Source organism: Mercenaria mercenaria, chromosome 5 (genome assembly GCF_021730395.1).
Source record: "Mercenaria mercenaria strain notata chromosome 5, MADL_Memer_1, whole genome shotgun sequence".
In the NCBI taxonomy this organism is placed as follows: domain Eukaryota; kingdom Metazoa; phylum Mollusca; class Bivalvia; order Venerida; family Veneridae; genus Mercenaria; species Mercenaria mercenaria.
Window position 1 is genome coordinate 33,729,485 of NC_069365.1, and position 25,918 is coordinate 33,755,402.

Genomic DNA, 25,918 nt, shown 5'->3' on the forward strand with positions numbered 1-25,918 from the left:
GAATTCGATGAAAATTCAAGCTTATCAGAACCACTCTCAAGTCAGCTTCCTGATAAAAAAAAAACAACAAAAAAAGTGCTTTATTCAAATCTGAAGGTGTGCCCGTGGCCTAAGTGGGGCTCGAACCAGCAACCCCCGGGTTGTGCGGCAGACACCTTAACCATTAGACAACCTCTCCCAGTAAACAGTATAGATTATAACATATATAGATTTACGAGAAATAAAAGTAGAAAACAATTTATATATAACCGTTTTCGTGTTCAACTTTCTTTAAGAAGCAATGTTTAGCCTAACTGAAAAAAAACCTGTCATGTGCAAAAAGCACACATTGATCACGCAGTCACCTGCACATTGATAACAGTCACGTATCTCTTCCAGCGCACACAGTAACACATTGACCACGCAGTTATAGGTGAACAATGCCAAATTGATCACACAGTTACACACCACATCGTGTGTGCACAATTAAAAATTGTTCACGAAAGTATCAACCGTATCGAGTGTGCACAATTACACATTGATCAAATCACACAGCTGTAAAGCTTGCCAAGCGTGCACAACAGCTACACATTGATCACGCAGTTACACACCTCATCGAGTGTATACAAGTACGCATCATGGATCACGCAGTTACGTATCTCATCGAGTGTATACAAGTACGCATCATTGATCACGCAGTTACACACTACATCGAGTGTATACAAGTACGCATCATTGATCACGCAGTTACACACCTCATCGAGTGTATACAAGTACGCATCATCGATCACGCAGTTACGCATCTCATCGAGTGTATACAAGGTCGCATCATTGATCACGCAGTTACACATTACATCGAGGTCGCACAAGTACTCATTAATTACACCGACACTAACAACCCGGAGCGTTCACATTTAAACTTTGTTTACACGGTTACACGCCACCCCAGTGCACACTACTACACTGACCACGCAGACACACTTCAAGCATCAATTTTTACTTGTAATGAAGCATGTTAGTGCTAAATCACACAGACTGCTCTTTCTTATTAGTTAGGAGCTTTGACTTATTTTGTAAACCTTTATTTAGTTCTTTTTTGGTTTTGTTTCTTGTTTTGTTGATCTTTACATCGACACAGTTATCACAATTACACGTTTTAAGGAGACTTCCCGGGTTTTGTGATAGAAAAAGATACCAGGTGCTTCTCCGTACAGATTTTCAGGCATAGGAGAGCACCTGGATAGATGAATGGACCTTCCGCAAGGCAGTTTGATTGCTTCATCACATGAAAGAACTCTACAACTCAATCTGGGATTTGAACTCGCTGCAAAGAAGGGAAAGTGACTCAAGTCAGCAACCTTATTTAGCATCCGGTCTGTTATATTTGTGTGAATTTTATAAAGTGTGAAATGATACATGTACAATAATTGCGAATGTAAAACACATGTGTTATCTTTGTCACTACATTGTAATTATGCTCCCTTCAAAGAAGCGTTTTGCTCTTGTCGGTCGCTTCGGTCCGTTTGCAGGTAGAACGAATGGCTTCCGGCCACTAACTTAAGAACCACTTGACCTAGAACATTCAAACTGGATAGCAGGACTGGGCTTATAATGTAGATGACCTCTGTTATTTTTTTGGTCAGTAAGTTAAAGGTCAAGGTCACCGAGACCTGACCATTGAAAAATCTTTCTGCGCGGTAACTTGAGAATCACTTGAGTGACCCAGACCTTTCAAACTTAATAGCGTGACTAGGCTTATAAAAAGGTGGAGTTAGGAAAACAGAAAGACAAAGGTCAAGGTCACACGATCCTGAACATTGAAAATGGTTTCCACTCAATAACTTGAGGTTCACTTGACATAGAACCTACAAACGTGGTAGCATGACTGGGCTTTTGACGTAAATGATCCGACTGCTTTTGAGGCCAATAGATCAAAGGCCAAGGTCAAAGGCACCTGGGCATTGAAAACTATTTCTGCATGGTATCTTGAGAATAATTTGACCCAGAACCTTCAAGCTTGATAACTTGACTGGGCTTATGAATTAGATGACCCTAATGTTTTTTGGGGTCAGTAGGTCAAGGTCATAATGATCATTGGACTGAACATTGATGTATGTATGAATATGCGATGTTTCCAGCAAGTAGTTTTAAATAAAATGAATAACAAAATAATAGAGATAAATTCTGCTTCATGTAAATTGACATGTGATTTGAATTTCAACAGAAATGTTTGTAAACTTATCATAAAAGTGACGTTTGCATCTATACGTGTGGTTTATTGTTTAGTTTATCGCTGTTCAGAGCTCAGATACGCAAGAACTGAACCATGCATTACCCTCCATGAGTCTGAACGATTTACCATGTAAATCATACGATACACCACGCGAAAACCGTGTCTACTTTCATTCTAATATGCTCATTGAAACATTTTGATACGATTATGCTGAACTTTATTCATTCAAGTTGCAAGGAACTGGACGTCATGCGGCAGTCTGACGTCTAAGCGGCATGAATTTTTCTCAAAGGTCCGTACGGTAACCGTTGCTTATTGCAGCTTTTGTTTCAGTTCAACTAAGTGTTAAGGATTGAGTTCTGAATGTTCTGAATAGAATGTATTATATATTATTTAATTTGCAAAATAACGTTCACATTTTATTTGTTATATATTTTTAATATTACATTTCATTAATAATTTTTAAATAGTGTTATACATGAATTACTCATACTCTCCTGTGCAACTATCATTTTAATATTAAAATAATTAATTTGACAGAAATCTACTAAGCCCATGGGGCAAAACGTGGGAAAACTTTAAATGACAAATGATTTTCGTGTATTTTGTTAATACCCATTTTACAGAGTTAACTCCCCACTAGAAATGCATATTAATGGATATTCATAAACTGTGGTAAATATCTCCTTTAAAAAGCCGAGTATTTCATTTTATTACAATACAGTTTCTAGTTTTACACTTGGATTCGGAAGATATCAGGATGTTTCAAGAAACTGCACAAAAAACTGTTCAGCGATTCTGAAATCATTTCCCCAAATCTGTACAGGCAAGACACGCAGGAGTCAATAATAATTTTCCAGACATGCATTTCTAATGAATTTCAGCTAAATATACAATTGTTAATGGAATCCTTTTAACAGATATTATACGGGAAGTCTTATGTTTAATTATTGTCATTCCTAGGGCAAGGTATGTTTATCAGATTTACACTTATGCATAAAAACACTACATTGGCTGGGAAACCAGGATAGGAAATTAAATTTAAAAAATACATCCAATGAAATTGTAACTTAATTGTGTTAAGCGCTATATAAACACAGTAATTGTAAATTAGCAAATGTTAAAGTTTGAAACAAACACGCTACTTGACTAAAGACTGATGAACCACCTTCAAATGATTGTTAAGATGTAACACATTTTCATTTTTCTTACTTTCCGGCTGGAAAGATACGGTTGATAGAGTCATAGTTCACCTTTTTTTCCCTCAGGTGAACATGCAGTGGCATCATTTAATGAATTCATAAACTTTTACAGTATACTTATCAGTAAATAAGCAAGTAAAATAATCCAACACATCTGCCTTTGCGAGACTCTCAGGACAGCGTAGAAAGCCATTCATGTAAGATCCTTATTCAGTCCCAACCAGTAGATCTTTATTCAGTCCCAACCAGTGCACTTTGCATTTCAAGCTTCACAAATATTTCATAACAGTAAACACAGTTCTGCAAGCCAGTTGTGAATTCTGTAGGATAATGTATGAAAAAAAAATAGATTCAAATTTCATTTCAGACAGAGTTCATAGGGAATTCGTTTCTCCACAAAGTCATTGAAAAATTATTATATTTACACCATTACGTACAAAAGTAAAGGTATATAAGAACAATACAAACCTGTGCAATTGAAAATAAGTAAAACCACACTCATGACATATAAATATAATAGTAGTAGTTAACCTTGAAACAGAACAGCGTTAGGAATAACCTCTGTTATATCATATCTTTGCATAAAGTCCAAAGTTTCTTTCCCTTGTGACCACAAATGAAACCAGTAGTGTAAAGTAAATGTAAACGTTTTATCTTTCCTTAACACTTTTCGACTTTCAAACTCTTTACATGCTCGTTGTTTGAGTACCGGTGCATTGACAAGTAGCTCTTTGGCACAGTCCTTTAGGTCACCTTTTTTATTTATCCGATCAGGTTCAACCTTATCTCCAAAGTATTGAGAGTTGGGTATATATATTCCTTCGTCGCTCTCTTCATCTATTGTTCCTTTGTAGAAATATGGCGAATTTGACCTGCTGTCATTCAATACAGACATTGAGACGTCTTGATAGCTTAAGTTATTATATTTCATGTATATTCTTGTCAAATATACTGGTCCTGTAGTAGCGACAGGATGCCCTCTAGGGTTAGCAAGCTGTAAATACTTAAGTAACATTTCAAAAAACGGGTGATTTGGACGACACAACAATACAGAACTGCTCAGTATAAAGTTTTCTCTATAAATGATACCAGCATGTTCAAAAGGTTCCGTTGGTATAATGCAGGCGTATTTGGTCGTTGTTATATTAAGTGACCGTAAATTCTTTACGTCAAGATCAGCATAAATGCCACCGTATGTATAAATCACAGCATACCGTAACAGATCAGCCTTTTTAACATCTTTTTCTCCAAAGTTGTGATATATATCTACCAAATAAGGATGATATTTCTTTAGAAACCTGTATCCAGAGTCATAAGTCCAAAACCTGTATACCCACGTTGGATTTTGTTTTACAAATGACCTCATGCCCTCTAGAAAGTTGTCAGATATTTTTGTGCTGTCACCTATCTGGTGTATGATATGAGGAATTCTCGGTGTACCATTTACAATGTGCGGAAATTCAGCAGGTACGTTTGACTGAAACAGCGGGTATTTTATTCTAAGCAAGTCAGTCCGAATCAGTTCTGTTGTGTTGTCTTCTGTTAACTGATATGCATCTTCTACCTTTATCTCGTTGATTTCTTCTGAAATTATTATGGAATGAAATTTGAATTAAAAATTAACACACAGTACTTGTCCATAAATGTGTCTTTAGTGCAGGATACATGATTTATCTTCACTCAGTTACATTAACCACCAAACATTAGTAAATACAAGATTTAGCTTACCAAAAGGTTCCTTCTAGCGCATATAAAATATTCTTTTTAAGGGAACTTGTTTTAGCATAATGTTACAAAATGTTTAATAATGCAATGAGAAAAATAGGTGCTGTCATTATTGGTGCAAACTTTATTAAGAACTAATCTAAGTATTAACAGTTTTATCATAACCCAAAATTGTTTTTTTTTTAAAAAATAAGCAAGTGCAGTACATATTCTGCTATTTGGAAGCATTTGTCTTGCAGTCTGTGTTCCGGATATTTTCATCACGCGACTACACCAGCGAGTACCTGCACACTTAATACAAAGAAATTTAATACATGCATTTACGATTCGAAAAACAAATCAGGAAGAGTAAAAAAAGTACGCAAAAGAAAGCACCTGCAAATCCGAAACGTTAGAAGCTAAAAAAATCACGTGACCAGGGACAATTTCATTACGTAATTTTTTTTTGGCGGGAGTCTATTTATAGATGATCCATATTCATATATATATTCATTTCATTAATCTCGATTCTTTGCTATAATATATTCAATTGAGGAGTTACATGATTAAACTTTATTATTGTGTCTTGTTGTTCTGTTATTTTAGTAGTTGTATTGCACTATAAAGACTGAAATAAAGATTGATTATGCGTAAACACATATTGGGCTAGAGGCTATTTGTAATGAATATGCATGAGTCCAAGATGGCGGCGCCCTACGGGAAATCGGATTCCTTTGATGATACCCTTGCATCCATAACATGCTCAGTCAAGTGTGACATGTTCACCATAAGTGTTCCTTCTCTTGAGAAGGAACAATAAACCCACGTTTTACAATTCAGCAGTGAGTTTACAAACAGGTACATCTAAAAATAGTTAAAATTCTCACCGATGTGCGTTTTCAAATGTTCAATCTTGAATAATTGATTTCCGCAGAATACGAGTATACAAGTAATCCCACATAGTAACAGGAACGTCTTCTGTGGCGTTTTATCTTTAAGATTCAACATCTCTTCAACGGAGAGGAAGGTTGAACCGTTTGTAATTTATAAACTTTTCGTTAATGTCTACTATTTTGAATTAATTTGTTATTGTAAAATAATTATTGATGAACCGCAACTACACTATAAATTATTAAAGCTATTTCCGTGTAGAATCATCATATAAATACAAAAATGTTTAATAGTTTTTAGCTCACCTGTCACCTGAACTTTTGTGATCGCCCTTTGTCCGTCGTCCGTTCAGAATTTCTTGTGGTCACGAAAGAGACCACATTTTGCAATAGATTTTAATAAAACTTGCACACAACTTGTATTGACATAATATCTCGGTTCCTTTCGAAAACTGGTCAGTTCCGGAGTTAAGGCCGATTATTGACCCCTGAAAGAGCCAAAATGTGGTAATTTTAACCTTTTGAACACGAAAGAAGTGACATTTTACATTTGATTTTAACCACACTTAAGTCACATTAAGATCTCGGTTCCTTTCGAAAACCGGCTAGATTGCGTCATATGTTCTAGAGTAAAGTGTAAAATTTTCTATTTTGGCTCTTTCAGCCATGTAGAGGTTTCATTTATGCTTTGATTTTATACAAAATTTCACAGAATATTTATCTTAATAGTCCCTAGGCCAAGTTCGAAACTGGGTCATATTGGGTCAAAAACTAAGAAACCACCAGGTCAAATCAAAGGTACAGCTTGTTAACACCTTAGGGGCACATTTATGACCTTATCTTCATGAAACTTGGTCAGAATATCTATCTTAATGATTCCTATGCCAAGTTAAAAAATGGGTCATATGGGGTCAAACATTAGGTCACCTGGTCAAATCAAATGTAAAGCTTAACACATTTGAGGCCACACTTATGAGCCTATCTTCATGAAGCTTGGTCAGAATGTTTATCTTGATAATTTCTCAGTCAAAACCAAAAAGTTGACCCACTTTAGAAAATTCCTTGTCGCCTTCATTCTAGTTCATCTTTTACAAACACATGATGAATAAATTACATTGGAAAGAGTTTTTTACTTTAGCCAGGACATATTCTTTCTTTTTTAATACTTTTAGTCGATCTTTTTTCTACTTTCTATGTGCAGCAGGATTGAAATAAAAGCTTTCTGCTCGTTTCAGCCATGTCGCCAAGTATACTGAGACAAATAATAACTCTGTTGATAGCACTGGAGTACATCCGTGCGCCAAAACTACATGTAGTATTATGAAAGAGGGTTCATTACAATTGCGGAAGGACATTCTCAATAGCATAAACACAAAATGCATTCATCCCGGTCATAATTATTAATGTCGCCTAAAACAGTTCTCATCTACCGTAACAATATCTAATATATTAACAAAGTATTTTGAAAAAAGGTATACATGTGACAAAAGTGACACAAACTGTCGTCAAATGATATAACTATATTAAAATAACACCCTTGTTACTATCTGATAAGTAAATATTTCTGATATTATTGTTTCCAGTTCATTTTTATTTTGTCGCGATTTAAAATCTCTCCATCGTAACGGGGACTTCTTCAAATGTACGTGATAACAATGGTGTTTTCCCTCTGTGTCTGTATTATTTACCTTGATTGCATCAGTAAGAAGGCTTGTTTTCAGTATATGCCATCAAGGTATCGAACAGTTATCAAATATTGAAATTTTATCTCTTCCGTAACGTATCACTTCCGTAACATAACATCTTAGCTCTTCTAGCTGCCTACTGAAATGCGGAAAGCACAATTAAGTTTTTCTCATGCATCACTCGAAGGAAGCAGAGGCTGATCTGCAAAGGCTTTTAAGTGTAATTTTAAATTATTTATGGAACAGTATTTCCAGTAAATGAGATAAGTTCATAGTTATATACAAAAAAAACCCATTATACTACATAATGTTTATGAGATTATGTTTTAAGGTGTTTGAATGGATTTTCTCTGCTTTTCCAATTGGGTTTGAACGTAAAACTATACATAAAATATAGCGCTGAAATAAATATGCCTCTTTAAACATGTCCGTTACGGAGGCGATAACGTGTTCATAAATTCCAGTGCGACATTCAAATTCCATACATGAACATTCGGCCAAAGAGATATATCAAAACGGACTCAGAATCAAGAAATATATATTTTTTCTGACTATTTTATCTGAAGAAAAGTGATATAGAGCTTGATTTTTCTTATAATAGCGTTATGGAGATGAGATAGTTTGTCTGATTGCATTGAACTTGTCCTTGTTTAGTTACTGCACCCAATATGATCTGGTTTCAGTAATGTTCTCGTCATTATGTAATATTTAATATCTTACTAACTTTTTTGAAAAGAAATGTGACTTCGGCGACCACATGTTTTATATTGTTTCCGAGAAGATATTATGTTACGGAGGTTACATAGAAATTTTGTTATTTATGTTGTTGAAATAAGGTATTCTTAGACTTGTTTTATTGTAATTAGGTTTCTCTGAATTTCCTTTTCTGACAAATTTGACTATTTTTCTTCCATGTGCAAAGAAGATGTAGTGGCACATATGACTTACAATGATTTGAACGGACTTATTCAAACCGAATCTGCTATTATTTTAGTTGACTGCATTCTTTGCTTTCAAAGAATCTTTACAGAATTTATTATCCAGTAGAAACAGTTGTATGTTGAACGTCCGAAACATCGATGTGGCAGAATGAAAAACAGAAAATGTTAGTAAGGAAACGTTAATTAACATTATTTAGTGAGTTGGAAGTGTTCAGAGAATGGTAGACAAACACACTAATATCAGAAAGGTAACCGAAAAATGCAAATTTAACTGTTGCTGTCAAATCACAGAAATTTGTGTGCGAGGAGACACATCTGGATGGCTGCGTAATTTAAGACATGGCTCCTGATAAATTTCTGATTAATTTTCTTCCTGAATCCTGAAAATATTGTAACAAATGCAAAGTCCCATTCGTCCAAGATGTAAAATGAATAAAAGAAATCAGACGTATACAAAATAGCTGATTATTTAGAAAAGACAGAAACATCAAGAAATGTTCGATGTTCTTTGACGGAGATCGTAGATGGATAGAAAGCCAGCATCATGAGAGGGCTTTATCATTTGAACTTTATCTAAAGAGCCCTGACATTTTATATTATGCTCATTAATCTTTTACACACAGCAGTTTGATTATAGGCTTAACTATACATGTAACACAATTTCCGTAATGCATTATCACTTCCGTTACTAGATGCTCCAATATTTGCTGTATATACAGATTTTGTATAAATGCCACACATGGTAGTTTAGTTTAGTTGCTGTTTAGTCTTTGGCAGGTTATTGTTTGAAAATGTACTGTTTCAATGGCTGTCTCTTTAATGAAATGTATTGTTTTTAATTTATGTTAAGTGACAGGTTTCTAATACTTACGCACTGCCGGAACTGTAATATGTCAACTTATTGTGTTGTGTTTTAACCAATTCTTTAAAGCATTTGATAAAGTTCTAAAACCATGTTCCCATGGTAGAAAAAAAAGCAACAACAATATATATTTTTTTAGGCTTATGTTTTCATTTCGTTGTAAATTTTATCACTTCCGTAACGGAGTTGTATGTTTTTAGAATCGCCATTCCAACACTGTGATATACGTAGCACATCCGCAAGTTTTTGTGTGGTGTTAAGGACATTCTAAATTGACAGAGGGTTGCCAATTTTCTTCTATACGATGCTCAATTTAACAATTATTAGGAGTGTAAATATTCAAATTTTTGTTTTAAGAAATACAGCTTAAAATTGTCAGTCATATACCTTAATTCTCTCTCGGTATTGACGGTAGAAAATGTCATATTGATTGGATAGTGTGTCGGACGTGTTTTTCAATTGTGTTGCATTAAATTGTTTCTTTTGAATAAGTATTTGCGTTATTGTTTAATTTCTTAGTGTCCACAAATATAGATGGTCACTAAATTCTACCCTCCGTAGCATGAGTAAATGTGCATATGTATCAACATTCGATATTGTTTAAACGCTATCAATGCTGTGGTAGAAATTTTTCAGAGACAACCAGGAGATGTTGGACTTTTAAATAATACAAATTAAGAACTGTTATTTAACATTCACATTTTTAAGATTTTTCAAAATGTAAGTGAGTCGAATTTTTGGTTTTGGCTGTTCTAAGCATATTTATGATTCTGCCTTCATGAAACTTGGTAAGAATGTTTATCTTGAGATTTCTAGGCCAAGTTCGAAACTGGTTCATATGGGGTCAAAATCTAGCTCACACGCAAATCAAGGGAAAACCTTGTTAACACTCTTGAGGCCACATTCATGACCCTATCTTTACGAAACTTGGCCCGAATGTATATATTGATTAATCAAGGACATGTCTATCAGGTGAAAGATATAGGGTCACCATGACTCTCTTGTTAAATGATGAAAATACATAATAGATTGAAAAAAATCATTTAATGACATTTCTTCGATAATCAAAGTATATCTCCCGTAATATAGCCTTTTCCTTCTGTAAATAATATAACAGATGTAAATAATATTTTCATCATATATAAATTATTTCATCACGGTCGAGCACCTAAATACCGATTTTCCGCCGGCCAGGTAGATGGCTTCCTTACACGAAAAAACAAAACAAAACAACAAACAAACAAACAAAACAAAACAAAACAAAATAAAACGACAAACAAACAAATAATAATAAAAAAAAACAATAACAAGCGAGGTTTCGTACTAACATTCAGAGACATGTAATTTGACGTCAGTGGAGGTCCCCCTAAATTCATCGAAAGGGGGTATGTTTTAAAATGATTATAATGAGATATCTGTTAGTGTAGCAATCGTTATTGAATAGTTATTTTGTTTGTTCGGGTTTAACGCCGTTTCTCAACAGTATTTCTGTTAACGACGGGCAGTTCACCTAACCAATGTACAAACCTGTTCTCCGCAAGTAACTCTCAACTTCCCCACATGTATCAGAGTAAGAGGGACGAAAGATTTTAGACAGAATGCCTTTTATCAAATTGTCACGGGGAATATACGTCCCGCCCACGGTTCGAACTAAAGGCCCCGGATTTGTAGATAAGCGCTCTCCGTGTTCAGCTAAGCGGGAGGGTAGGAATAGGCCAAAGCAAAAACGCATATGTTACAACCCCTGCAATAACGTGTAAATACTTTGGTGTATGTGTTAAGTTAAAAAGGCAAGGAAAAAAAAGGAAAAAAGACGACATTTCTTTGTTATATTTCAACAAGCATTGAAGTAACCATGACGCTGCTAACTATATTTCTTTTCAATCTTGTTGTGCATATTTGAATTTCAAATCACTCGCCCCTCACCGATGTAGGTTCGAGCCTCACCCGGTGCGGGGCGTTGAATTCTTCCTGTAAGGAAGCCATCCAGCTGGCTTGCGGAAGGTCTACCCATGTGCCCGCCTGTGATGAAATAATGCACAGACTTGCTTCACTGTCCCAACTGGTCAATTTTAATTTTGGAAAACCATCACTATTAATCAGATATACGGATGCGTTAAAGGTATACTAGACTCATCTTTCATATTTAGAAGTATGAACACTTACCAAAATATGGTTTATGTAAACATCTATGTGTATAAGTAGCACTATGTATTAGAGTTAAAATAGTACAAAATAATACAAGTTAAGTCAAACAAAGTAAAAAAATGTACTACAATTAAAAACTGGATTTTTGTTTAATAAGTAACTGATACCGTTTGTGGGGACCTACGTGGCCGAGTGGTTAAGGTCGATGACTTTGAATCATTTGCCCCTCAATGTGGGTTCGAGCCTCACTCGCGGCGTTGATTTCTTCATGTGAGAAAATCATCCAGCTGGCTTACGGAAGGTCGATAGTTCTACCCAGGTGACCGCCCTTGATGATTCAATGCTCGGAGGGTATTTAAGGTCGTCCCCTACAATCAAAGCTGGCAAGTCATTATATGCCCAATAATTGTGTCGGTGCGACGTTAAGCCCAACAAAAGCAAAAAAAGTTACCGTTTGACATTTAGTTATGAATATAGCTGTACATACACATTAAAGTTCAACAAGGCTTTAAATCTATTGTTAAAAAGAGATGATGCAACTGTCCAAATAGATGTTATGCATAATTACATTGTTAGAACAACTCTACTTTTAATACTGCATATGAACTGTTGCAGCCAGAGTTATAGAGGGGGGGGGGGGGGGGGGGGTAATAAAAAATAATGGATTTAGTAAATCTTTCTACTATGTTAATTAATATTCAAACCTTTGTTAAATATCTGAGAAGAAATTAATATTATTATGATATATATTTTTGGATATTTTATGCTCATAACAGAAAATACGGCTACCACATTTCAAACAAAAGCATTATAGACCTATTTACTACATTCTAGGTAAATATGTAAAGATAAAATATTTAAGTAAAAGAAGGGCATTAGATACCTTAAACTGTTTAATATAACGAAGTAATATTTCGAAATAAAATACAGAACATTTTATATATTTTAATGAGAAAAAATATTTTGTAATCAGTTTAGAGTATAGACAACGTGCACACAAATGTAATATATATATAAATCACAAGCAATTACGCAATAAATCGAGCCAGTTCATGTTCCATTCAGAAAAGTTTGGGGTACCAATATTTTCCTTTATTATAAGGTCAAATTAAGCTAACTAAAACAATTTTGACTTTAATTGAATAAAGGTACTTACAATATAACATACATAACTGCCGCTACCAGCAACATTGAAAACACACTAACTTTACCAATGATTGCAATTTATATGCTTTCAGTTTGAATAAACCATGTTTACTGAACATGCAAGTATGATCGTTATAGTTTTTTTTGGACTTAACCATGATACTATTCTGAATTATTGGATGTCGACAAAGTACAGTAAGCAATGATGCCTCTTTCAACATCACTGTAAAGATAGAATAGATTACCAACTGTTCATGGCCTCTGCTTCGAACAAAATTAAGATGTTGGTAATCAACTGTAGATTTGTTACAGTGTGTGCGTAGTATGAATATTTTCGACTTTCATATATGAGAAAGACAGAACATGAGATTAAAGGTCACCTATTCAGTTTCATTTCTTGTATATTATTCAGGCTGGCTAATACATAAATCATGCTTATTGGCATTGCAAAGCACCGAGTACTGGGTCATTAAATAAGAGTATAACGAAGAGGAAATGAAACATATATTACGAAATTACACAGAACGTTAGGTAATACTCAACCTAGGGTAGTGTATGGGTTTCTTTGCACTGTGGCGACTTGAATACAGTGCCTTTTATATTTTCAATGTATTTGTGTTTTGATATTTAATGGAAAGTAAGATTGTACACTTTACTGGAATTATCGGTTTATACGTATTACGTGTTCAAAATGGTTGATTTAATCCTGATGTAAATAAACACTGCACATTTTGTTCTTATAGCACGTCATACATATCACATGATAAACAGATGCTACAGTTTTTTTTAAATAGTCCTCAGTTTCTTTGACTACATTTTATATTGATTTTTGGATACCACTTATACTGTTAGACACTGATCTGTACAATGATATTATATTTCCTTAGTGGAAAGCATAGCGGATACCCCTTGTTGATATTGTGGTATCATTGTTTTCAGTACTGATTTCTTACTAAAATATTTATATGTGTCTTTTAAAAATGTTAATAAGTATAAAAAACTGAATTTTTGAAAAGAAAAGTTGTATTATCAACTGCTACAAATAGTTAACCTCTTAAAAAACATCTAGTCTAGTAACTACCTTTATTTAATTTCGGTAACGTATGTTTCAGAACTTTCACAAACAGACACCGACACATTATAACATCAATGTACAACATATGACAGAAATAAACTCTAACATTTGATGTAAGAGATGCTGCAAGAAATCACTCTTTGGAAACAGGCCAAATTCATCATGCAAGCAATGATGCATATGTACATTCTTACAAAGTCTTCAACATTTATTTGTTTTGAACGAGCGAGCGATGCATTGATGTTTATATGACATATTTCTGAAAACTGTAATATCATGAAGCTCTTTTATTGAGTTTACATTCTACTACAATGGATACGTTACTTTAAATATCAATTTCACAATTTACAACACTATCAAGTATCGCAGTACCAATAGTATCACTCATAGGACCAAATAACATATAACAACATACGATACGCGACATACTTTAGTTTTAGTTACTAATAATTTGCGCCCCGTACCCCCGCCACTGTAATGCTTAAATTTCGATTTTCGCCTCATGCCCTCGCTAAGTAGCAGGCTGTCGCACCCTGATCCCGCCGTTCTCTAATTTAGACTTTTGCATTTTCGTTTTGTAAATGTTACAATTATTTATGTGGCTAATTTGTGCCATTTCAACTTTTCGCCCTCGCCGAAGGAAAACACGAGATTTAAATGGTTAAAATGGCGGGTGCACGGGCAGAAAACATGATAATTAACACTGCTTAAACGTCGAGTTTTCGCACCTAACACCCGACATTCCAGTTACTAAATCTCGACATTTCGCCCCGCGGCCCGCTAATTATTGTGGTTTTGCTCCGCACTCCCACTAAATAGCGTTTTTTTCTAATCCATAGTCGTCTCTATTGTTTAGATATGACTGATAATACATACTATATTTCTCTGGGAAAATTTCTCACTCTTCATACTTTGAACTTGGAACTTAAGTTATCGACTATGAATTGGATGTACAATTTAATGTAAAAATACCCAAAAAAAAAAAAATGTATGTTGTCAGGCATTTTCCGGGAGCGACACATTCAAAGCAAGAGATAGTTAGATATAAACAATAGATTATTAACAATAGTGTTACAATACTAAACTATCAATCATATTTTCATATGATATATTGAATTTCAATTGATGAAGCAACGAGACCTGTCAAACATGTTCGATTTAGATGACCTTGTATGGAAAAGATATTTAATTTCGAACGGGGATTTGAACCCTCAGTATTAAGCGGCAAGATACTCGAAGTCTGCGAACTACCACTTGGCCACGTAGTTCCCTATTATTACCAACCCGATGTTTGTGAATTGTGAAGTGTGAAATGAAACGATTCAAATGCAATAATCGCGCTTATCAAAAAGCATGTTACCTGTGTCACTAAATTTAATCGTAAAACGCACTGTACGGGTCTGTTATATTTATCTAAGTTACTGTTACATCATTAACACATTGCACTTTTAATGAATAATGGAGGAAAGGCTTACTGACAATGGAACTTTACATGGAAATTGAGGTGACATTGTGACATCCTGTGTCATGAACTGATCTTTATTAAGTATAGATACCTTTACCGTATGAACCTGCCATACTTATGTGATCTGATTAGAACTAAACATTGTTTATATGAAAACTACAATAACATTGTGAAATACTTACCTTTTTGACAGAAATTTGTCTTCTCAGATTTCATTCTTACCAAAACTTTCACTGGCGGAAATATTTGAAATCCGCCCACTTCAATATTTTCTTAAAAGCTTTCCATTTGATAGTCAAAGTTTCTGCCTAGGATCAAGTCATGATCTGTATTTATTTGTAATTTATTGTGTTTAACACCAGACATCCAGCAACTACCATTGTTATATGCAATTTATCGATCATTTTCTTTTTTATTTTTCGTGCTGCATTTCAATATGCCGGCTGCTGAATTCCTGATTTCAGCCTCGGAAAATCTTCTATCATTTGATTGGTGGATCTTTGTGGATTTCTGAATTTTACTGTTTTAATTGGTGGATTTCAAATCCAAAAGTTTATGAATGCCGGTAAGAAATCTTGGCTTGCACTTCGGTCTTGACTTTCAAAAGCGTTACACATCGAAAGTGCAACAACCGCAAGATTTAAGTAAGTATATGTAATCCAACTGTATGAAGGAACACTGTTGTTACTATATGAGAATATTACTATAACCTATAGTAAAAGTACTTTTAAACTTTCACATTGCATGTTTACAAGTACAGAAAAAAAAATTGTTTCATGTATTTTGACCTTTAATAGAAAGGTTTGTAAACGTTGTCATAAAACTGACGTTTACATGCATGAGAGTATCATTATTTGTCTGAAAATACTCAATGCATTTGTGTGATTTATTGCCTTATTTACCACGGTTCAGTGTTCAGATACGAACCAGGAACTGAAGCAGCCATTAACCTGTATGTTTAAATAACCAAGCGTCTGATATGCAATATTAAGCAATCAGGCTTGTTTATTTTCATTCTAATATACTACTATACTGGTTGTAGGTAAAGATGTGAATATCTAGCTCGAGGATAACTGTTATTGGCGGTAACGAGACTCTTCCGACTTACCGCTTACACAGTTACACAAGAGCTGGAAATTTCCATCTGTTCCCTCAATCAGTGATCGAATCTTTTTCTTGCATGCCATATTTGATAAATTATAGTAAAATAAGTGAATGCAGTATTGCCATGCAATACAAAGTCTCTTACTGATTTTCTCCACTGCAGTATAACATGATGAACTGATATCTGTCAATGATGTATAAACAATTTTGTAAAAACAGTTGGATTAACGTTTGTATATATGAAAACTTACAGTTGTTTTCATATGGCATTTTTTAGCCGATTTTCAAAAAAGATATCATATAAGTTATTTATAATAACAACAAAGGGAAATTAATACTATAATCCACAAGAAATTCTTTACCAGGTAGAGATAGGTCAAAATACACATAAAAATTGGATATAACATGCATGTTGTACCACAGAAAACTAGTTTCGATTTTTTCCTATGGCCAGTAACAAATAGGTTACAATACAATATATTTAAAGTAACAACAAATGGACGTAATTCTAAAAAGGGAGCCTCAAGGTTGTGAACATTTTTGCCAAGTTACTTCAAAATCCATCCATGCATGAAAAAGAAATGCTCCGGACAAAGTCATTCTTGAGTTTGACATTTGATCTCTAAGTGTGACCTTGACCTTAGACCTAGGGACGTGGTTCTTGCGCATAATAATCTGTCTCTTAGTAGTGAACATTTATTACAAGTTACGTCAAAATCCTACATGCACGAAGAAGAAATGTTCTGGACAAAGTCATTTTTGTATCTGACCTATGTGTGACCTTGACCTTAGACCTAGGGACCAGCTTCTTGCACATGACAGTCCATGTCAAACTGGTGAACATTTCTGACCAGTAATATTAAAATCCCTTTAAGCATTGTAGAGTTACAGACTTGACAGGAAAAAAAGTCCTTTCGGCATTTGACTTCCAAGTGTGGCCTTGACATTGCAGCTAAGGGCCCGGATTTAGCGTTTGACACATTGTCTCATCCAGGGAAATATGTGTGCCAGGTAATATTAAAGTTCTGTTTTGCATGACAAAGTTATAGACCGGACAGGAAACAAGTCCTATTGACCTTTCATGCCGAAGTGTGACCTTGACCTTGACGCTAGGGTTCCGGATTTTGCGCATGACACATCGTCTCATCATGGGGAACATTTATGTTATTAACATTAAAATCCCTTGATGGATGACAGAGTTATGGACCGGACAGGAAAAAAACAACCCCTGTTGACCTTTGACCTCAAATTTTGACGTTAACCTTTGATCCAGGGATCCGGAATTTGCGTATGACACGTCGTCCCATCATAGGGAAAATTTGTGCCAAGTGATATTCAAATTCCTTAATAAATGACAGAGTTATGGACGGACACGAAACAGACCCTGTTCATGACATGTTAACATTTGAATGCCGAGTGTGACGTTGGCATTTGAGGTAGGGGTCTGAAAGATGTGCATGACAAATCGTCTTATTATGAGGTACATTTTTGCCAAGACTTTAGCCTTGCAGCTTAGGGCCACTGCTTTGCGTATGACACATTGTCTCATCCACGGAAATACGTGTGCCAAGCAATATTTAAATCCTTTTTTTGCATGACAAAGTTATAGGCCGGACAGGAAAAAAGTCCCATTGAACTTTGATCTCCAAGTGTGACCTTGACCTTGATGCTAGGGTTCCGGATTTTGACACATTGTCTCATCATGGGGAACATTTATGTAAGTAACATTAAAATCCCTTGATAGATGACAGAGTTATGGACCGGACAGGAACAAAAATCCATGTTGACCTTTGACCTCAAATTGAGACGTTAACCTTTGAGCCAGGGATCCGGAATTTGCGTATGCCACGTCGTCTCATCATAGGGAAGATTTGTGCCAATTGATATTCAAATTCCTTAATAAATGACAGAGGTATGGACGGACACGAAACAGACCCTGTTCATGCCATGTTAACATTTGAATGCCGAGTGTGACGTTGGCATTTGAGCTAGGGGTCTGAAAGTTGTGCATGACAAATCGTCTTATTATGAGGTACATTTGTGCCAAGACTTTAGCCTTGCAGCTTAGGGCCCGTGTTTTGCGTATGACACATTGTCTCATCCAGGGAAATATGTGTGCCAAGCAATATTTAAATCCTTTATTTGTATGACAAAGTTATAGACCGGACAGGAAACAAGTCCCATTGAACTTTGATCTCCAAGTGTGACCTTGACCTCAACGCTAGGGTTCCGGGTTTTGCGCAGGACATGTTGTCTCATCATGGGGAACACTTGTGCCAAGTAATATAACAATCCCTTAATGGATGACAGAGTAATTGACCGGGCAGGAAAAAAAAGGTTGACCTTTGACCTCCGATTGTGACTAGGAGTCCGGGATTTTGCACATGACACATAGTCTCATCATGTAAAACATTTGTGCCAAGTAATATTAAAATCACTTCATTGATGACAGAGTTATGATCCGGACACGAAATTGCGAACGGACAGAAAGATGGAAAAGCGCATTCCTATAGTCCCCAAAACTGGTTTCCAAACAGTAGGGGACTAATAAATTCAAACAAATGTTTTTCTTATAGCACTTTTTCTTATAGTAACATTTTGAAAAAGCCTGGGATCTTTACGTCCGTATACAGGAAGTACGTTAAGACGAAAACAACGTACTAATTCCACTTTTGTTTTATCATCTGCAGCGAAACGTTATATTTGTTTTCCGTTTAATGACGTTTTTTGAATCTAAAAATATGTTAATACTTTATAACAGTAAACACGGTTTTGCAAGCCAATTGCGAAATATGTAGGATAATGTATGAAAAATAGATTTCAATTTTCAGAAGTTGATGGTTGCAATTTGAGGAGACCACCTTTCATAAATTTCTAATCATATCAACATAAATGTAAGGTAATAACTGAGAAATAAATTGATGAAAATTGCCTTAATATTTCATTTATTTTCCTCATTTAGGGCATGTCATGACTGAGATATTTTAGCTTCATTGCAATACACAATTGGTATTAAAATTGGGTTTCCAATACATGTGCTCATTAAATAAATCCTCAATATCTAGTATGTGAAAATAAGGGATCTGTTTTGTCTGCTTGCAACACTACGAATTGCTCAATTAGTGACAAAGGACTGAAACAATAGGAATTCTTACGTGATTTGGATAGAGAAAACGACAGTAAGGTAACAATATATTCTTTTTAGACGTTTTGATTTATGACTTGTAAGCTATGATATAGGAGATCCATTTTAAGAAAATCAAACTGGAAGGTAGAAATAATGATAAGGTCATGATTCATCATACACCTGTCAAAATTTGTTTTTAGTTTTCACGAGATGTCAAAATTATTTTTATCTCTCCATTCTGCATATGCATTGTTGGTAGGACATTATAGTTTGTAACTTACTTTATATTCCATATTGATATTTGTGTTTGAAATTCCTTTGTTGAGCTGACTGAAGTCACGTAAGAATTTCTATTGTTTTAGTTTAATGTCTGTAATAAAGGTACCAAACCTCAATATCAAGATATAAGAATATTTCCTTATCTTCACCCGAAATTCAAAACGTGATACCACCTTAATTCGGACGACTCCAATATGAAATAAGTACATGTAGTATCTAAATGTGTATGAAATTACACTGACTTTATTAGTTTAATAATAACGTCTTCAGTAAATAACTACTAAATTATCTTTTATATTTATGCCTCCCCTCCCCCTTCGAAGAATGAGAGGGATATTGTTTTGCAGATATCGGTCGGTTGGTCTGTCTGTCGGTCAGTATGTAGACCAAAGAGTTAAACGGTTTCCGGATGATAACTCAAGAACGCTTAGACCTAGAATCATCCGCAGATGATCCCTATCATGATCAACAATTAGGTAAAATTTCCCGTCTTATCGGTAAAATTATCCCCCTTGAAATCACCTGGCTGTGCGATATCGATTTTTATCTGGTTGATATTTTCCAATAGAAACAAAGAAGGAAAAAAAGTTTGAACAAATATTGTTTTAGTTAGAATGAACACACAATATTTATTATCCTATTGAAGTGTTTGTCATTCTTTTCTCTTTACAAAGATATAAAAAATATTTATCTAAAATGAAGAATTAATGCTTCTCTTGGCGATTAAAAAACATCACTATCAGTCTCTGATTACGGCATATAGTTACTGAATAAATAAGCAAAAACCTGTGATACGTATCTTAATCTTTCCCCTGTAGCCACTTTATTCATAGTTTGAGAATATTTATTATCCTATCGAAGTATTCTACAGACAATAAATTTTTTATATATGGTTTTATTTTGAAATTATTTTAATGTCTTCTTGCTTCCCTAGACGTTTAAATATTGGTGATTTTTGTATTATTTCTTTATTTGCACGTGTCCGTGGTATTTCCGGACGCGTGCGGAAACGCACGAACTCGCCCGATGTTTAGCTGCCGATGATACAGAGAGAGGTGATTGTTACAACAGAGTATTATTTTCAATTGATAATTCTTACTGCATGCATCAATATAAAAGAAAGAAAGGTAGAGAGAGAGAGAGAGAGAGAGAGAGAGAGAGAGAGAGAGTCATAACAATTTTATGAGTTAAATTTACACAATTAGAAAACAAGCTAAAGTATATAAATAGTCTATATTTTACTGTTTGCTATACACATTTAGAAAAGAAGCTTGAGTATGTAAATTATCTATAATTTCAAATGATTATTTCTTTAATCTGGTTTAACGACAAAGATATTGTGCAAATGGGGCGGTATGTGATCAATTAACCAGGTGTGCAACTTGGAAAGTACGTTTTATTATTGCAGATAATTATAGAAGTGATAATAACAATTTGGGAATAATTTCAGTTATATTAAGGCAAACCATAGTTTTTGGGAATTACTAGCTTTCCGCAAAATAATTGTTTAAACAGGGAAAGATGCTGACGTATCATGTTAATAAATAAAAAAAATCATAAGACATGATGCACGTTGCAACTATATATATATATATATATCTTTTAAAAAATTATATTGCCACTGTTTATAGAATTTTAAAGATTCGTTTAATTATACTTATACCCCTTAGTTTAAGTTATATAAAGAATTTATATGATGCAACATTTTGAATACAATGTTTTCGGAGCCTCTGAAACAGCCATATAAAAGCACTTTTCGATAGTTGCTTATTACCAATTAACAGCTTTTTGCAAGTTTATTGCTTATCAACACCTTTTTATTAGGGGATTAGGGACGATCAGGTCGTCATGTCAGCGCAATAACTCAATAAGTGCATATATATTATATAAGCACTTATTGAGTTATTGCGCTGACATGACGAGGTCTTTTTATTACACAGATAATAATCTTCTCGGTGATTGCGTAAGAGCATGTTTAATGAACGAGACTTAAATACACAATAAATCTATATATATTTATTTATTTTCAAGTACAAATGTTGTTAGATACATATGATAATGTGACAGTGATTGAGTTTTTACTTGTATTTGATTAACAGATTTTTTCCTGAATACAGGTTAAAACACGTGTGAAAGGTTCGAAGGTTCGCCTTAGAGTGAAAATATCATACTATAAAAGTTTTGTGACAACATTGTGAAAATTTGTCGTTTATTGATTTACTAGTTTAGTCAAAGAAGTATAAAATACATTTTTATAGCTCTTTGGTTTATTGTCTCTCCTGAAAATAATTATATACTCTCTGCTCCATATCATATAATGCTTTCACTTGCTGTAGGCATTATATTTTTGCAATAAATCGAAATTGAATTTAAAGCTAATCTCAAGAAGGTATAGCACGCGCTAAAAGATATGAAAAATCTGTAATCCCTTGTCCATTTAGTAAAAATATTCGTGATAATTATTATGAATAACCTTTACACTACATTAGTGTCACATTATCCCAAATCTTTCCTAAAATACTTTTGTTATGATGAGCTTGTTTTGTTCTTAGGTTTTCCACTTTTTATTTTAAAAATCTGACATTTATTAAATCAGTCAGTCAGTCCCTTTGAGAAACCTTAAGAAGTCATAATTCGCACATACACAATGACTGGCTCGGGGGCAAATAGGTCACACTTCCAATTAACAGGCTCTGGTGTCATAAAAATATACCTTTTACATTGTTAAGTATGTTTGCTAGTTTGTTTTTCTGTGCATTTTTCATTAGTACAGAACAGAACAGAACAGAAACTTTATTTCGACTTAAGCATTTACAGCTCATCGTCATAAATGATGATCACAATATACATTTATACATTTACAATATACATTTACAGTTTTACAGATATATATGGAATATTATAATAGGAACATGTAGGTAAACAAAAACGTACATGCAATGTATGAGAGTGTTTAACTTGGAATACACAAGATATGCTCAATTGTTAAGTACATCATTTCTAAGTTTAAAACCTTTAGTACAAAACGTAGCTAATTTATTTAACACTGACTTTTTATCCGAGTTGAGTAAAACAATAAACTTGTACATACTGGGAGCTGTATAGAAATATCTTTGTATAATGTCTTTCTTAAATCGCTATATAATGGACAAATTAAAATAAAATGATATTCATCTTCGATGTCGTTTAAAGTACACAAGCAGCATTTCCTTTGATTTCTTTCTATATTTCTATGGCGTCCTGTTTCGATAAATAAATTATGTGAATTTAACCTTATTTTCGCCAGCGCATTTCTCATTTTAGGATTTTGTATAATTCTCAAATAACAAGCACGTTGAAAATCAAGCTTTAATTGTTTATATAAAAATAACGAGGAACAAGAAGAAACGTTAGTATGCCATTCTGAAATATATATATCCCGAAGACGGGTAGTAAGAAGTGGAACAAAAGAATTAATATTAACAGATTCTGGGTATAACCAAACATCATTAAAACCAGCATTTTGCAACAAGTTACGTACATTAGCTGCCCAGTTTTTTACATTTTGATTGCTGATTAATTGTTCTATTTGAGATCTTACGACAGTAGATAAAATACAATTACAGTCTTTACTTGAGAAAAGCTTTAACCAATATTTAACAATTCTAACGTACCTATTAATATATAATGGAAATCTTCCTAATTCTGCATATAACGAGAGAGAATTTGTAGACGTCTTTACATTTAAAGCCATTTACAGAATTTTCTATGGATTCTTTCTATATTTTCAGCTTCAGAAAAGCCCCATACCTCACAGTTGTAATTTAAAATAGATAAAACATAAGCATCAAATAAATTAAACATGATATCCACAGATACATAAGATCCTTTTGTAACACTAAACAGTGAGTGCATTGCTTTTAATCCCTTACCAGCTAACATTTGAGTTGCCTTAATAAAAGAGCCACCGCTGGAAAATACAACACCTAGATAGTTAAAACTGTTAACAATTTCAATTTCTTTCCCGTCGTATGTCCATCTGTAATTTTGGTTTATTCTACCTCCTTTCTTAAAAACAACAATTTTCGTTTTATCTACATTTACAGTAAGGTTCCATTTTTTACAATATAATTCTAACTCATTTAAAGATTTTTGTAAACCTTCTTTCGTTTCTGAGAATAACACAGCGTCATCGGCAAATAATAACAAATATATAGATAATTGATCAAGCGTAATGCCTGCATCTAAATTATTTTGCAATTGCATTTCTATATCATTTAAAAACAATGAAAATAGTATTGGCGAGGTTATCTCCCCTTGAAATAAACCTAGGTTGCATTCAAACAAATCTGAAAGTGAATTCATATGACGAACACATAATTTAACCTCGTCATACATAGATCTGATTATCGCAAACATATTTCCATCAACGCCGCACTTAAATAACTTGTACCATAGACAATTTCTATCGATCAAATCATATGCCTTTTTGTAGTCCACGAAACAGCACATGAGGCTTAACTTATCTTGAAATTGTTTCTGAATTAAAGCGTTTAAAATAAAAACTGCGTCTACTGTGCTGAAATTTGCCCTAAAACCAAATTGGGCATCTGTTAGAATATCAAATTCCTCAGACCACTTTTTAAGTCTATTATTTAAGATAGTTGTAAAAAGCTTTGCAAAACAACTGATAAGCGTTATTCCCCTGTAATTGTTCGGGTCGCATGGATCGCCTTTCTTATATAACGGAATGATAATTCCCTTTGACCAACTACGTGGAAAGACTTTATTTCGCCAAATATAGTTGAATAACATTTCAATAGAATGTGCTGTTACCTCAATGCTCTCTTTCAAATATTCGTATAGAATATTATCATGTGAGCACGCTTTATTTAACCCTAAACCTTTGACCGCTGCAAAAATTTCAGCCATTGAAATTGGCATATCAAGTTCTTCAAACGTACATTCTCCAGCATTATCGTTTAAATATTGACTTAAAAAATCGTCAACATCTTTATTATTGTTTATTTCAGTGGTTTGCGATAATTGTTGAAAATGATTTAAAAAATCTTGAATATCTATGTTATCACCTGCAGGTTGGTTTTTGTTAGATTTAAACATTTTCCAGAATTCGCGCGGGCTCTTATGTTTCATTTCATTCATCTTACTTCCAAGCTTTCTATTGTATTCATTTTTACTTTTTCTACAACAGTATTTATAATCTCGCTTTGCACTCATTACAGCCTGTCTTGTTATATTGTTTTTCTCCAAATTGTATTTATATATAGCGTTTATATATAATTCGCGCTTATCTCTACACATTTGATTAAACCATTTTTGTCTGTTTCTATCTATAGAAGAAAATACAACTTCGCAATTTCTAACATTTTTCTCAAAGTATTTTTGACCTTTTGAACTGAGAAATTCACCTAAAATATTTGTAAGGTAATCGGTATTCTCGCCGTTTTCTATTCCCTCTGCCAGCCTCTCCTCTATATTTGTAATATTTTCTCTAATTTCTGCAATAAAAGATTCTTTATGTTCTGGTAACCATTTATAAAAAATCCTTGACTTTGTTTTATTCATATTTGTATTACAATGAGTTTTGAAGTTAAACGAAACAGGCGCATGATTGGAAAATTCATTGAATTTATGAACTTTGAAATGGGCTATATCATCAAAATTAGATGATGAAGTCAATAGATAGTCGACAGTGCTTTCCCCGTTATGGGTCATGCACGTGAAATTTCCATTCGTACTATCATCATACAATCTACCGTTAACAATTCTAATATTGGTAGATTTGCACAGGTCAAGTAAATAATCCCCAAAACGATTTGATCTCTGATCACGTGAATAACGCGGTATTGGTGTATCAATTATCTGAAAAGTATTCCGGGCTAAATTATAATCATTATCGACAAAATCTCTTTTACGGCCAACTCTAGAGTTCATATCACCAGTGACAAAAACTTTGCCTTTATTCCGAAAATAATTTATATCAATTTCCATCTGTCGGAAAATGTCGATATCGTACATATCATGAGAAGTGGAGTTTTCAGGCGCAATATATGTAACGGCCAGATAAATATCATTTTC

General features: G+C 34.0%; 1 protein-coding gene across 1 annotated transcript; it reads right to left on the minus strand.

Annotated features, from left to right (window-relative positions):
• Nucleotides 1-3,940: 3,940 nt before the first annotated feature.
• Nucleotides 3,941-16,517, minus strand: LOC128557287 (uncharacterized). The gene is made up of 2 exons (XM_053544521.1): nt 16,439-16,517; nt 3,941-4,998 (listed from the first exon to the last, which is right to left on the minus strand). Exons 1-2 carry the CDS (start codon nt 16,515-16,517, stop codon nt 3,941-3,943), a joined length of 1,137 nt encoding a protein of 378 aa, XP_053400496.1.
• Between the last annotated feature and the right edge of the window lie 9,401 nt (nt 16,518-25,918).